This window comes from Atta cephalotes (genome assembly GCF_000143395.1).
Source record: "Atta cephalotes unplaced genomic scaffold scaffold00004, whole genome shotgun sequence".
Classification (NCBI taxonomy): domain Eukaryota; kingdom Metazoa; phylum Arthropoda; class Insecta; order Hymenoptera; family Formicidae; genus Atta; species Atta cephalotes.
In genome coordinates this window covers 5626482-5642664 of record NW_012130068.1, presented here as the reverse complement: position 1 = coordinate 5642664, position 16183 = coordinate 5626482, and the positions used below count along the sequence as shown (strand labels likewise).

At 34.3% G+C, this 16183-nt stretch overlaps 1 protein-coding gene across 1 annotated transcript in view; it reads left to right on the top strand.

The window, feature by feature from the left end:
* Positions 1-15763, top strand: part of LOC105625973 (E3 ubiquitin-protein ligase TRIM9) — a 123451-nt gene extending 107688 nt beyond the window's left edge. The window contains exons 7-10 of the mRNA XM_012207281.1: positions 6617-6789; positions 12251-12389; positions 13996-14226; positions 15435-15763. Coding sequence (XP_012062671.1) covers positions 6617-6789; positions 12251-12389; positions 13996-14226; positions 15435-15763 — 872 coding nt within the window. The remainder of the gene's footprint in view (positions 1-6616; positions 6790-12250; positions 12390-13995; positions 14227-15434) is intronic.
* The last annotated feature ends 420 nt before the right edge of the window (positions 15764-16183 follow it).

Below are 16183 nucleotides of genomic sequence, written 5' to 3'. Positions count from 1 at the left end.
CTTCTTCTCTCTCTCTCTCTCTCTCTCTCTCCACTGTATAACCCTTATCGGTGCATCTTTTTCTACGTTTCCTCACAAAGTGAACAGAATGAATGAGAGAGAAACAGAGAGGGAGGGAGGGAGAGAGAGAGAGAGAGAGAAGAGGAGGAAAAGCGAGAGAATCTGGATACGTATCGAATATCGGCGCGGCGTGGCGCGACGCGTCTCGCGCCGTTCGATAAATCATTCCGATATGGGCATAAAGTTTCGTCGGTGTGTCGATTCACGTCGAACCCCATTGTAAAGCTGTAAAAAGAGCGATCGTAACAGTTTTTTATCCGCGTACGTTGTTTCCACGCGTCTCTGTCGAGACCGCGCCGCTCCTTCGAAAGCGGAGATCTTCGAGTCACTCGCGTGCACCTGTTCTGTCCATTAATTTCCACTTTTACGAGCGCACCCTCGTAAAAGGCGGATGATCGATATTTCACGTGTTCCCTCGCGACTTTTTTAGCCAGCTTTAATTGACGCCGCGGTAACCATTACGCTTTTCGCTTCGTCCGGATTTTTGTCGTTATTCGGTCGAATCGTAAATATTACAAGCGCAATATCGGTTCTCTCTCTCTCTCTTTCTCTCTGAGTTTATTACGCGACGATCTGTTCAAATTTCACCCTCCGTCATCAATGTGAAATTTTCACCCTTCGTCTGCAACTTGAGTCTTCGAACTTCAATATAGAATTTTACATATAATATATTATTTCAGACTGTATACTGAAAAAATTTATATACTTGTGGAAGTTTTTAATAAGTTTTTAAGTTTTTGCCGTTTTTATTATCACAGAAGTTGGATGATATTTAATTTATTTTTTAAATGTAACTATCAAAATTCATAATAAAAAAATCGATTGTGTCTTTAACTTTAAAATCCAACAGTAGCGAGTAGCGAGTAGAAAGTTAATTAAACATTAGCAATAATACTTTTAATTAATCTTTACTGTTAGAATGTATTAGTTTCTTATATGTTCGTCATTAGAGATAACATCAAAAGAAATTATCCACGCTGGCTATAATATCTAGAGATTATGGATTCACACGTTTGATAGCGCCATAACATAAAATCCGACGAAATCCGGGATAATCGATTGTAATGTCGACGTCATAGAGCGACGGAGCGTGGTGCAACGGAATTTACCGAGTGGACGGCTCCATCGAGGTTCCATGTCGGATTACACGAGTTTTTGGATCGCGATAAGCGGTGTAACCGGAAGAGAGTTTATTCTACGCCGCGTTGCTCTTTTCCTATTTGACATAAACGACTTTTCTCTCTTCGATTTTCACCATGTCACACGTCATGCAAATTATACGATCCCACCGTCCCGAAAATTACACTTCAAATTCTTACCTCCTAATTTTAATAATTCTTTTTATCTGCAAATTTTTTGCATTTTAACTAGAAAAGCTATTAGCTTTATTAAGCTCTCGAATTGTAGCGAGATGTTTAATCTGGGAATAGCCACATGGGAATATTTTTACACCATAGCGACGGAAAAATATGAATTGTAAAATACTGTTTTGTATGGATATTATTTAATATATCTTCTTTCTTTTTTTTTTTAATGATTATTCTTTACAAATCATAAAGTAATTCTAAATAATTCTTTAAACAAATTTTAAATAGATAAGTTCTATCGAAAACTCGCAAGAGAAAAGCAGATTAATTAATTATATTATAATTAAAATCTTTATTTTTTTATAAATAATAAGCTACTTAATTTATGCTTATTTATTTTAATACTTACTTGATTTCTATTTACGTTTTTCAGAAAATTGTAATTAAATTTGTGACATAATTCGTTCTTGAATAATAAATTAGAAGTGTAAAAATATTCCAGATAACTGTACATATAGAAAAAAATCAGATGATTATTTCTGAGTTAAATGCACGAATATCATTATTTATAACTTCCTACTTGTTCGACGTGTTCAAATGAAAAGTAATGTTTCCTTTTTATTTGCCATTTAACTGGAAATGAAAATACAAAATGATAAATGTTTCTCAAGATGATCTTAATTTGCATTAAAGCTCTGGCGGTTTGACGTTGAACATAGTTATGTAACGCTGGTGCCATTAGCCTAATTTCATAATGCGAATACCGCAGGGACTTTAGAGTTCTCGTAGAGCGGAACGGTTCTCTCTAAGGATATGCTGAACTCTCCGTGACGATTCGCATGTCAGGCATGAAGCCAGTTAATTATACATACATATGTTAAGTCTTCCTTGACACCGCAAGTAGGTAGAGCATCATTATTCTTAGTGTTCTGCGTCTGTTTATACATATAAAATAGAGTTAATAAATTTTGTGATACGCCTCGTTCTCCATCAATTATAAATAATTTCTCAAATTCAAATTTAAACTATAAGTGTACAACACAATGTGCTGTTTAATCCTTTTCCTATTACAGTCTTTTCGCGTCACGATATAACAAAACATTCAATGTTTGGAAATAAAATTGAATCTCGTGTTGACGCATCATGGATCATTTTTTATTTCTTTTCATGTATTGTGGTACGTTTGTTTAAATCTTCCTAGTTGCATATAAAAATTGCATTTTTTAATCTCCTGCGTGAAATGATATTTTCCTGTATAAAAGATTATATCTCTTTTGTACAGAAAAATGCGATTTTTTTCCTACATCATATATATTGAAAAAGCGTATTATGTTTCGTACATCATTGAATTCACGAGTCAATTTCGTCCGAAATCGGAAAGGTGATTAGTTTTGTATGAAATCGTAGCTTCCACGGCTTTTATTCCAGAAAATTATGAGAATACTTTTAAGAGAATACTTTTTCATCTGTATGAATGTATGGGACGCCATTGAAGTTTCTCTTTTCGCCCTGCAAAAAATATATTTCTATACGCTGTTATCACGATTCCAATCACTCGATCTCACCAACTCGTTTATCTTTTTATTTTTTATAGAAAACAAATTTTCTTTCTGATTTATAATTTGATTTACAATCGAAATTGAGCAATATGATTCCTATTGTAGATTCTAATTGTAGGTTCTAATTGTATATAATTGTATACTCTAAATATACTGCAAAAGAGTGTAAAGTAAAAATCGATCTTGAATTGTTCAAAGAAAGTTGCATTCAAGACAGACGTATGAATATAAATTATCACTAAAGCTAGAAACATATTAAAAGACGTAAGACAATAGGATTAAATAGCAAAACGAATTGGCCAATCACAGTAAAGATCGTAATATAAAGAAAATAGTTCTTTATCGTGATTGATCGATTTGCTTACGTCTCACTGCCTTACATTTTTCTATGTATTTCTAGCTTAAGTGCTCACTGAACTGTTTCGTTTGCCGAACGCATCTATTATCATTAAAAAAAAAGTAATACGATACGGATGAGACGACCCGTATAAAATAATTTTGTCAAAAAGCTTGATCGCGGTTTTTGTGATTCAACAGTATCTACCGACATGGCAAAAAACAGTACGGTAAACTTTCAGGACACATCTCTTTTTATCCGACTGCACATCGTGACGTATTTGCCGTGCCTTGGCCTTTCCTATCTTTCGCCTTTTTGGCACGTGTTTACTCCTCGATCGCGGTGACGACCGTCCGATCGGATTATGCTGCCGGCGCATCCGGAATCGACGACCGAAACAGACAGGAAGTCGACGGTCAACAGCGTTTTCGACGCTGTCAGTGGGCAGCGCGAACTAAGAGAAAATGCTTTTGGTTTATTAGCATGCCAACAAGTTCGAATTAATCGACGATCTGCATCGCGACGCTGTAGACTTTCACTGCAAGTCAGATAATTGCATACAGAAGCATCAAGGCCTACAGCGCGTGTTAACGCTCTTGAAAATAGATTCCTAACATTTACATGATCCGTAATGAACGCCCGGTCCAAAGTGAGTATCCATCTGACCGATCGTTCTTTCACGGTAAAAGCAACGAGCGCGAATTTCTACATCTATCAAATAAATTATTGTAATTTCCCATAAGAGAGGAAACATATGTATCTATGTGCCTTAACATTTTAATGCAATGCCTCATTTTAAACGAAAGATGTTTGGACATTTGAAATATTCTTTTTTTTTTAATCCCCTTCTGTGCAATCTGGGTCTTTTTCCAGCTTAAGTTTCTTTTTACTATTTCTAGGCTTTCAAAAAATAGACAAATTCGGGACTTTTACTTTTCGACATCTCTATTACATTATCAAGTAGTGTTTTTATTATTAAGATCTTTGAAAGAAACGCTACCAGCATCAAATTATTAAAATCTTTCTAACATGCTTATGAGCATCAATATTGTAGGAAAATAAAGAGAACCGTAAGGTCATTTAAAAGTATATATAGACGACCCGAATAAGTATGACAACAGAGGAGCGCCATTGGCGTAGCATACACTGAATACTAGGATTGAAAACGAGGACTCCTGAGTTTTCAAATTTCAAGCTTCTTCGTTAATTTTTTCGTCAGTCCCTACAATTATTAAATAATTTGTCAATTTAATTTGTAATATTACTACCCTAGTTCTGTTAGAATTGCGTTTCAAAATTGAAAATTAAATTCGACATGCAATTTGCAGGATATGTAGTAAATAAATTTATAATTTAATAATTAAAAAAAATTCGAATTATTTAATAATTAAAAATCCAGCTTGACTATTTAGAACATTTATTTCCTTTTTGTTGTGTTCCAAATGTTTATTTAATAAAAATTGATATTTGAGCTAAAATGAGGAAAAATGGAAATTTATTTAAAAATGTATAACTTCGCGTGTGAAATTTCGCGTGTGCCAAAATGACTCAAATTACAGAGTTAAATGAATTACTAGAATTTTATATAGAATATTGCAGCTCCAAAAGAAATTAATATTAGCTGTTAATTTTATTTTAGGTTCCAACATGATCAGTTTGATTTTAGCGTTTTATTGAGAAAGTTATACGTATTTTCCACTCGACTTGGCAAATTAAGATATGGTGCTCTGCATTGACAGCTCAGTATATTTCTGTGGGATAGAAATTTGAATAGCGCACAGTAATTTCCGCGGCTTTAACTTGTACCTTAGACAGTCAGAATCGAATACAATTGCGGTCGCTGCGGCAACAACCAAGTTTGGTCCGTCGTTAGGAAACTCGCGACAAATTCGGCAGTCGGAAGCCTGTTTAAATCGTAAAATTATTGCCACCGAAGGTCATCACGCAAGCCAGCTTCGAAGCAAATCGGATTGTAACCAAATACCCAGCGCAGTTTCAAATCATATTGTAGTCGAAGTCTCGACTAGCGGTAATTAAAACTTACTCAAATGAAATCGTCTATTTGTGAATCTATTTTATTTTCTTCACAGTATTTTTAATTTATGATTTTATATGTACTGTTTAAATTTTGTCTAAAATCTTTTGGAGTAAAAATTGAATCAGTCTTGAAAAAAAGGGTGAAACTTTTCATTCTTGAACAAAAGTGGCAGATTTTTATTCTTTTAAAGTAAAATTTTATTATTTTTGAGTGAGATTCACTCCAGGAAGGATAATATCTTCTTTTTTTGGAATAGACTTCTCCTAAAGTGATTTTCACTCCAAAAGAATGAAATCTTATTCCTAAAGAGTGAAAATCTGCTATTCTTATTTAAAAGTAAAAATATTTTATTAGATATTTTTCCAAGACTGGTTAAATTTTCAATCTTTTGAAGAGTATGTATAAGTTTATTACTTGTATAAAGATGCATTATTACACATACACCTATAAACATGATGTGCGCATTATAATTTTATCAGGAATTTTTCTTTTTTTTTTATTGATTACATTCTAATCTATTTGCATTTGCAACTTTCTACTTATTTATAAGCTTATTCGTTTGTAAAATGATTTACAAGCAAACTTCGTTGGCTCAAAATCTCCAAAGTTAAATGCCTTTACCTCAATCCTTACGAAAATACGAAATGTTTAGTTACTTACTCGAGAAACTTCTTAAGTGTGTACAAAGTTTTACCGAAGTAGAAAATTTCAGTATTGGAAGCTTCCGTCCTTAAGCAAGTACAACAACTGATTTATAGTCTGCTTATAACTTTATTTTTACGAAACTTCAAAGCAACCCTATCTATTTTTCCATCACGCAAGTGGAGTTCGTTACATTAACAAACGAAGGATTTTATTTCAAGTTAATCAAAGAATTGAAATTTTCGTTTATTTTCTCTCTAAAACTTTTAGATTTCACTGTAAAAAGTGAAACCTCTCTCATTTGTAAAGATTGAAAATTGATCCATTCTTTTTCAAGATTGATTCAATTTTTATTCTATAGAGTGAGATTCCACTTCAAAAAATTTAGAGAGTTCATGTATTAAATATCATAATTAATATAATAACTTTAATATGTATATATATATATATATATATATATAATAACTCAATTTAATATGATAACTCAAATTATCGCGAATATTATTGCGATTATCGTTGTTGGAATTGACTTCAAACACCCTTGGGCTTAAAGTCACGCACACCTGAAAGACATTAAATCTAGCTCATTACTTTACTGCCGCGTTTCCACGCAACGTTGACGATTGCAATAACGCGGAGCGCTGTTAAACCGTCTCAATGTACGCATTTCCAGCACCCGGAGCTCCTTTACTAATCCCCGAAGAGTGTAGCGCCGAGAACAACAGCGTCACCGTTGCCTGGCAGCCGCCTCCTGGCCACGGAATTATGGGCTGCGCTGGACAGAGAGGCCCCGCCATCGAAGGATACCTTTTGGAACTGGATGATGGCTGCGGCGGGGAGTTTAGGGTGAGTAAACACTCTCATATATCCTGAAGAAATTGTACTCCCCGTAAGTGTGTCGGGAGAGATGGTTATTGAACGCTAGGCTCGGATCTCGAGGCTTTCTTGAGATCGCCCATGAATTCTTCGATGGCACTTCACTCGTCGGGATCTTCTACCGTTCTCGTTTCTTTGTTGACGCGACGTCCGGTTCCGGTGTTTCTTTATCGTGCTCTTCTTCGACCGTATCATCTCGTGACGACAGCGATACGACTTCGTCCAACAATGGGACACTTCGACGTTCTCACGATGTCTTTCGTAGAATTGTCCTTCGATCTGGCGCAGACGAGAAAGAAAGATTCTTGCTAGCATTAAATAATATTTGACGTCTGTTATTTCTCCCATAGAAATCTCGAAAGCAACATAGATTTTCTTACAATAGTAAATATTTTTTCCGAGTATATCATAACTTTTCTCTTTTTAATACGATTTCTTTTAAAACAGATTATCTAAATATAAGAATTTATTTTTTCTATTTTTAAAGAGATTCGAATTAAAAAGAAAAATTGCAATAATAATTATAATTTTAAATTAGACGGATGAGAATAAATCCAATTAAGTAAGAGAAATCCTATTATCGATTAAAAAAGATGTTAGTACTTGAATATTTCGATGTTGAATTTATATATTATACATATTTCCAGAAAAATGGCAATATTTGAAAAAATTAGATATTTTATTTTGAAATATTTAAACTAAGATCCGCTTTAACCGAAAATAAGTTTATTTTTCTCTTCATTGATTTGAAAAGAATATTTACTGATCGCGTTAGAGGAGAGGAGGAACTGGGAACACGGGAACGATATTAAACGTGAACAATACTATTGTAGTATATTAGAGTAGTGGCCTTCTCTCATTTCTCACACTTAGCGATAATCTGATATACAATCAGTACCACAATATAACATATAACATAAAAAGGCACATGATGTTCAAGATAAATACCATTACATTTCCATTGTTTTTGATGTAAGGAAAAAATGTAACTATTGCGAATAACTAAGGGAAAAGTTAAATAAAACTGACAATTATTTATTAATTATAGAAGTTTTTATTCAATAATTATTTCGCTCTAAACTAGAATATAATTAACATTTATATTCAATGTAAATTATTATTTTAAACAAATAACCAAGACCCTCGGTGCCTGCATGATAATTCCAAACGGAGATTTGTTTAAAATTATAGGTTACATTGATAATACATGAATTGTTAATTATTGTATTAGTTTAAAGCCAAATAGCTATATCTTTTGAATGAAGACTTGTATAATTAATAAATAATTATCGGCTTTAAATTAAACTTCTCCATTAAAGTGTTCGCACTTCCCACTCATTCTTGTATGAAAATTCACACACAATTTAGTACAAAATGTTATTAAAAATGTAGTGATACTAATTTTATTGGACTGAAAAACTGTTCGTCCGTTTCGCACTCCCGAAAAGTTAAGATGAGGTTTCCTCACACTTGAGCAAAAGAAAGTTACTCGTAATGTAAAAATAGTAAAATAAAAAAAAGGAGTTGTACGAACGTGGCAGGAAACTCTAAAAGATTGTGTATGTTGAACTAAACGTGACAGTATAACCCAAGGGAAAAGAGATGTAAGTTCGCCTGTGAAATACATTCATTAAAATTCTACAGTAGCTTTCTTTTATGTATTTTTTTTAAATCTTTAATTAGATTGTATATTTGTACATATGCAAAATTGGTTGCCAGGATCCTTTAGAGACTGAAAATATTCTTTTGATCTTCCTAATTCAACAGTTATTATTCTGTTAATCAATTTGAGTAAAATTTATGTAAAACTTTGTGATATTATTGTATTAAATATTTGTCTGCCATCATTTCTAGATTATATATACACGCAGAAGTAATGAATACAATTTTGTTGCTGTCATTCAGCTTTGTTTCAAATTTCATTGCTACAATTTCCGTCCCGTAATAATACATACTGCACGTAGTGACATCGAGATGAATCTTATATGCGGATCAATTTCCGGATACGAGCGTTTAATAAAACTGCACGGGGATGTACAAAACCCGCCTTTCAATTTATTGAAGGATAATATCAGTTATCGGCGTGACGTCGAAGCGCAAAGGGGATCAGAAAAAAACGTCAGGAATAAAAACCCTCTTTGTTGAGAATTTGTCTCTGCGCACCGCAAGATGAATATTGATACCGATCATCCGTAAAGTTGATTTTTTTCGTAGAGATTCTAGTTATGGGTTGTAAGTTCAGCACGTTGTACCAAGAATCGAAACGAATCACTCACGCGCGAATACTGTCCTTCATAAAAGGGTCGGCTATGTATCCATTCGGAGTGTGTTTCCGGACTGGCGAGTTCGTTCGTCACATTTATTCTCGGGTTGGTCTCTTTACTCGACTGGATTCGAAACATCGTCTTTCGCATTTTATTGATCGTAAACGCGGGTGGCAGCGAGCACCCTGAAACGCGGTAACGATTACAGCTAATAATTCAGCCTAAATAGCGCACGTGAGCCGCGAGACATAAAAGTCGAGATTAAAAAGATAGCCTCGTGGAACGAATTCGCGGTGCGAGTTTGAAAAATTTGGAGATTAGCGTGCTGAATAAAGGCAGTTTAATTGCGTTACATTAATCTGTTTGTGGGTCCTAAAATGGGTGATAATATCTCTAATTGTCCGATGACGAAATTGTACACAGAAAGAACGGTTTTACGGAAGCATCTAAATATTTAGTTAGATGTAGATCTGAAAATATTTTTGTTAGGTTATCAAAATAATTAATGCAGGGCACTCAAGTTGATTGCTAAAATGTCAAAACTTTTTGCTTAAGTTTACTACATACTTTGATGATTCAATAAAAAAAATTATTTTTAGATCTGTATCTACCTAAATATTAAAAAAATTTTTTTGTGTGCCTTGAGATCCTTTATAAGGATCTGTCTCTCTCTTTTTCTAAATTAGTATTTCATATATGAATTGAGAAACAGTTTGTGAAGTAGAATTCTTCTTCTGGTAAATGAAGATTCGATATTGAGAGCGTTAATTGAAGTCTATAACTCTAAGATTCCGGGCTTACACGTGAGAAATGAGCGATCTTCTCGGGCGATGGCAATTATTAATTGCTCCCAGCGAAATCGTCCCGTTCATTAGAAGTTTTTATCAAATGACGGCAGTTCGAACCGTCGTTTGCCACATAATCCACGATATTAATGTGAGGTAATTTTCCGGCGGTCGTAGAGTTTCATAGGGTATTGTCTTCCGCCAGCGCAAGGGGAAATAAAATCGCACAAAGTGAAAAAGAAAATGATATCATAAAGTTTTAGCATTTTTACACGAAATTATTTTAATATTGCTGGACTTAATTCTTTGAAATATTTACGTGCTACGTGAATATAACACGGAATAAAATACATTTAAGTTAAAAAAATATAGAAATTAAATGTGCAAAGAAAAAGACTGTTTTTTCTTAATATATATTGTTAGAAACAATAATCAGAAACTCAATCTTTTGAATTAAATAACATTTTGGTATTTTTAACTTTGATATGTGTCAAAATGTAAATCAATTCATTTCTGTAGTTATAGTTTCAAAGTAAAGTTCAGTAAATTAAATTTGAGTCAAATTTAATTTTCTTGAGTTAAATTGTATAACTTCATTGTTTTAGTTAAATTAATGGTACATTTAGTAGAAACAGTGGTGATCTATAAATTACAAATAGTCCAAATTGAATATAATTTGACATTTGAATAAATTTAATATACGAATAAGTGTGCGAATGTTAATTTCATCTCATGATTGATTCGAGCTTTTTACATTTATATATATTTTGATCATAAAAGTAATTTTATTACGAAATTGTATTAATTCTTCTTGTTTTTCATGAAGATTTCACTCTTCAAGTGATTCATGCAGGAATAAATACTATAAATAATACTAAATCCAGAGTAAAATCGATGAGAATATGTATCGCCATGTCGCGTATGAATTCTCGTTCGCACAAACGTGTTTCAGGTCGGGCCTGTAAATCGCGCGTCTAAATTTTCATGCTTTGTTAATAATGCACCCGGCGTTGCGATATGGTGCTCGTTAACGAACGGAGCGATACCACGAATATAAATCGTCCTCGTTGTCGGCGCTCTCTTCGTCCTTTCTACCATCCCTTGTTCGACCTATCGTCTATCCTCTTGGCGGCCATCGAGATATCACGGTCCATCCTCCTCCTTTTAATATTTAAATCGAGCTCGTTCGCGCGGCACGATGCTTCGGGTTTCCCGGTTTCTGGTTTCCGTTTCCGCACTGTCGCTCGTTGAGCTCGCAGGAGGAACCATGAGGGCTCCTTTGACAAAAAGGATCGGGTTTGCCAGAAGATTCATGCTAATCCGGAGATAATTCCGCATCTCCTGTGTGATTTTATTTAGAAAATACAAGATATGCAAAATTTTAATTCTCGATTCCGACAAGATATACGAAAATAATAATATTAGCAAACTTCACATATTTTAGTAAACATATATCTATTATTATGAATATATTATTTTTCTATTCTATTATTCATATATTTTGTATTATATTATTTTATATTTAATGTCAGTTGGAAATCGATTTTTTTATCGAGACATATATACATATATATAATGAATAATAAAATTGTATCGAAAATGGTATTGAAAAGAAAAACCGACTTGTTGACTTTGTATCATATATTTAATCAGTTCAAGAAACTTTTATTTCAATGTTAAATCTAATAGTGTATCGTACTTATTTATCTGTTGGTCGACCAATCGATGCTTTCTTGACGTTTCTTTGAGGAAAGTCGACATAACAGGTAAATTCCTCTCTTTATTCACAATTCTCATTTATCCATCATTCAGACGAACAACGTCAATACTTGCTCATCACAGTGAACAAGTGTTTTCGAGCCAAGTTAGATATTTCAACTTTACTTTTGTCATTACTCCATATTTACCCAACGGAAGTTGGCATTCTTGATTTTTCCATGTTTCTAAGATAAATTAATTTAATTTTGTTTTTATCTTTACAGATTTCTAATTATTATTTTACATATAATTTTAGAAATCTATTTAAAATAATAAAGTATAAATAATAAAGTATAAACATTTAAAAAAGGTTTTTTAAATTATAATACTTATATTATAATACTTATTATTATTTTTATACTGCGTGTTTTGACACAGACATTTACTTTAGCGTAGAAAGAATTTAATTACCGTAAGTATATAGTAATGGATTATTATAGAATTTTATGCTATAAACATTTTCTTGCATTTCCTGATAAGTAAAGATTTTACAAAAATAAATATTCTTTCTCCTATAAATCTTAATTTTGGCAAAAATTATTCTCTCTCTTAATAGGGCAGGTTATCCAACTATAATTGCAACCCGCAAATTCACGAGTGTCCTGTTTGAAATCTGATTCGCAGGAGGTGTACTGTGGCCGCGAGACCATTTGCACGGTAGACGGGCTACACTTCAACTCACTCTATAACGCCAGGGTGCGGGCCTTTAACAGCGCCGGTGAGGGCGAGTACTCGGAGCTGATCGGCCTTCAGACCGCCGAGGGTGAGAGCTTTTTCCTTTTTTTTCTTTAGGGTTTCCTGGGCGAAACGCGCAGAGGCTTCGGCTGGAAAATCGGCGTCGGTGTCGCGTGGAAGACGAACGATCGTAAGCGACGTCGATTTTCCAGTCGCACGTATTTTTTTTCCGCGGCACGATCGCGTGATCGATGAGATGGACGGTAGATGCACAGAAATAGCCGCGATAGAATGCCCATCCGTGTGGCGTTTGCGGAATAATGCGGGCGACAATTACAAATGACTTCGAGGAGATTTTTATCTTTTTACCTTTGCGTTATAGTTTCGAAAGAAAAACAGATCTTCAAAATTTTCATTCATCAAAAATTTCATTTCATTATCATTAATTCTGCTACACGGAAAAAACGATTTTGCTGAAGTATCTAAAAATTAATTAGATACAGATCTGAAAAAAATATTGTTTGGACCATCAAAATAATTAAGTAGGACTCTTAAACTGATTATTGAAAAAAATATTAAATTTTTAATAAATATTTGTTTGAATAGTTCTATGTAAATATTTATTAAATATAAATAAATATGTATCTATTTGATTTAAGAATCATTAAGTTGATTTAATTATCATTTTTCTTATTTAGTAAATATTTATTTATTATAAATAAATGTTTAAATTATTAATCTTATGAATACTTAATATTATACTTAGTATTATTTAAAAAAATATATATTAAGATTTATTTTATTATAAATTTTTAGTGTAGAATGTTAAAATTGTTTGCATCAATATTTGTCAATCAATTGTTGTCATCAATATTTAAGCATTCTATATAATTATTTTGATAGCCTAATAAAATTATTTTTAAATTTGTATCTAAATCTACAAATACTTCAACAAAATCGTTTTTGTGAACGGAAATGCTTAATTATTTAGTGGCAAATTAAACATTTTGTTTAATTCTTGAACAGTGACAGAAGATCGACTAACATGACAGATATAGAATACGACGAATAGATACGATAAATAAAATTATTTTGATCTAAATTAAATAATTAATTAACTTAATTAACTTAAAGTAAATAATCGAATTCAAAATCTTTGTTTATAGAACCAAATTTTATGTTAAATTTAAATCTTCATATTTTTCCAAATATAATATTAATAAAGAGAGAAAACTTTTTTTTTCTTTTGAATTCTCGAATCGTAACTTAATCAATTTAATATTAATCAAGCGGGAGTTAAATATTAAACTTCAATTCAACAATCGCGCTATATAAGAAATTCTATATCAAAGTCTTAAATTATTTAACACACCGCGAAAGATAAAACATCCCTTCTTTTTTGCATTGAGCTTCCGCAGTCGGCTCACGTCGACTTTCCACATCAAATTCTTAAATTATTTAGCCGCACAGAAAATCAGATCTCCTCATTCTCCTTCTCATATTAAGATTCCACAATCCTGTCACGTCGTTATTAACATCGAGTGCGGCTGCGACGTCGAATTCCCAATAACCCAGCACTCGATAACCCAACGTTCGTGCCTGAACGTGTAGTTCGTTAAGCGTGCTTGCGGATCCGAGTCCGCGGAATATTAATCGAAGCTGTACAGCAAACCGTATCCTCTGGTCTCTCGCAGTGGCGTGGTTTTCGTGGGCCACCGGCGCGGCCGGCATACCACAGGAGGTATCCATATCCGAGGACGCGATGAGCGCGTCCTGCGAGGGCTATGAGCATCGCGTGGTCCTCTCGAGCGTCGGCTTCTCGCGAGGCGTACACTATTGGGAGCTGACCATAGATCGATACCACAGTGACACCGATCCAGCCTTTGGAATCGCCCGAGCCGACGTGTCGCGTGATCAGATGCTGGGTAAGTTCTCCATCTCTACTAGATCTCTCTCCTTCTTGTCCTCTTCTACGGAAAATATCGTGCGGTTTATCTGGTCTCGATGAAATATTCATGCGCCACCCGGTACACCCCGGAGATCCCTGGTTTGTTCGGAAATTCGGAGGCGAGAGACGTATGTACCGTTTTCACCATATTTCTTTCTCCCTCTTTCTCTCTCTCTCTCTCTCTTCTCCCTTTGCCTCTGTCTTTCTATTTCTCTTTTTCTCTGTCTCTTTGCCTTTGTCTCTATACATTGTCTCGGATGAGAGAAAACGACGGTCAAGAGATTCTGAGAGATCGCAAAGTGCGCGACCGTGGTTGTGCAACATACTGGAAGAAGAGGGTATTTTAACCCTTGGACACGTGGAAACCGGGTCAATGCTCTTAGAATTGATGAAATTCGGAAATCGATTGTGTGCTGCCTAGCAAATAGAATGGAAATTTATGGATAGGGTCTGCAGTCGTGTCATGTGTCATCTTTTTCTTCTTGCAATTGTTTTCTCCACGACGTGTTCAATAATAACTATTTGTTTCACTTGTTTCAATTATTTTAAACAAATAAAGAAATACATTAATACGAGTATTTGAAAAATCATTTTTGCTATTATTAGTCCTAATCGGTATCTAGTGAACTCGAATATTTTCTTTAACTATTTTTATGAAAAATTGTTTATAACAAATGTTTTTCACTCTTATATAATTTTAAGTTATATAATCTTATTCCTCAACTTACAAAATGAAACAAAAATCGTTCAATTATATAATAATTTTAAGTAACGTTACAGTAATTTAAAATATACTGAACTCACAAATATTATTATAGTTAAATAATTTTTGAGGAAATTATTATTATTAGAATTAATTAAATTTCAAATATTCTTAACATTACTTTCACTGTTTCTATTTTTAACACATTAATCAATGCTGTCGTTTATGTGGCATGCAATTCAAGATAAAATTCAATTAAACTAGTGGCTACGCTTGTTTTCCTGCTGGATTGCTAGCTGGATTAGAATCTTGCCACCGTATTAGCTACAGTGGTGACAGGGCCAGCATCGCAGACAATACGGTGGGAAGATTCTAATCCAGCTAGCAGTCCAGCAGGAAAATAAGCATCGTGTGTCGCCGGCTTTTAAACTATTCTCTAGAAGGCAACTCACGTATAATTTTGAGAATCATTTTGTACACAGGTAAGGACGATAAAGGCTGGAGCATGTACATAGACCGCCAGCGGTCGTGGTTCATGCACGGCGGTGGTCACGCACAGCGTACGGAGGGTGGCGTTCAGCAAGGCTCGACTGTCGGCGTTCTTCTCGACCTGGATACCACACATACGCTACGTTTTTTCGTCAACGACCAACCGCAGGGCGGCATCGCCTTCCGCGATCTCTACGGCGTCTTTTATCCGGCGATCAGTCTGAATCGCGGCGTAACCGTAACCCTTCATACCGCTCTCGATGTTCCACGTCATCTCCTCGCACTTCACGAGGAGTACATTAGTGATATGGTTCAGAGCTAGGGGTACCTTAACGTCCTCAAAAAAGGTTTGCCGCAGGAGATCGGCTCGCCTTTAGGCCCAACGACGTACGTCACAGACAGGTGCAGAGACTTCGAATCGGGTCAATTGCTGGAGAAGATTATCGAGGAGAGCCCGGTTGACGTTAACTAATCGGTAGATCTTTTAAATATGAATTTAGAGCGATCGTAGTACATTTTCTATGAATCTACTTGGCACAAAGCGTTACGAAATAACGTATATACGAGAAAGCATCTGAAATTGCTCTCGCTCTGAGATATCATAATATTAATGAGGGCGCTTTAGTCCTTTCGCAATTGTACAGCGAAATGAGAGCGGTTTAATCTCCTTAGGGATTCAGGAACGAAATATACGTTTTGCGTATTTTGTCTGAATATATTTTATTTATTTAAAATAATTATA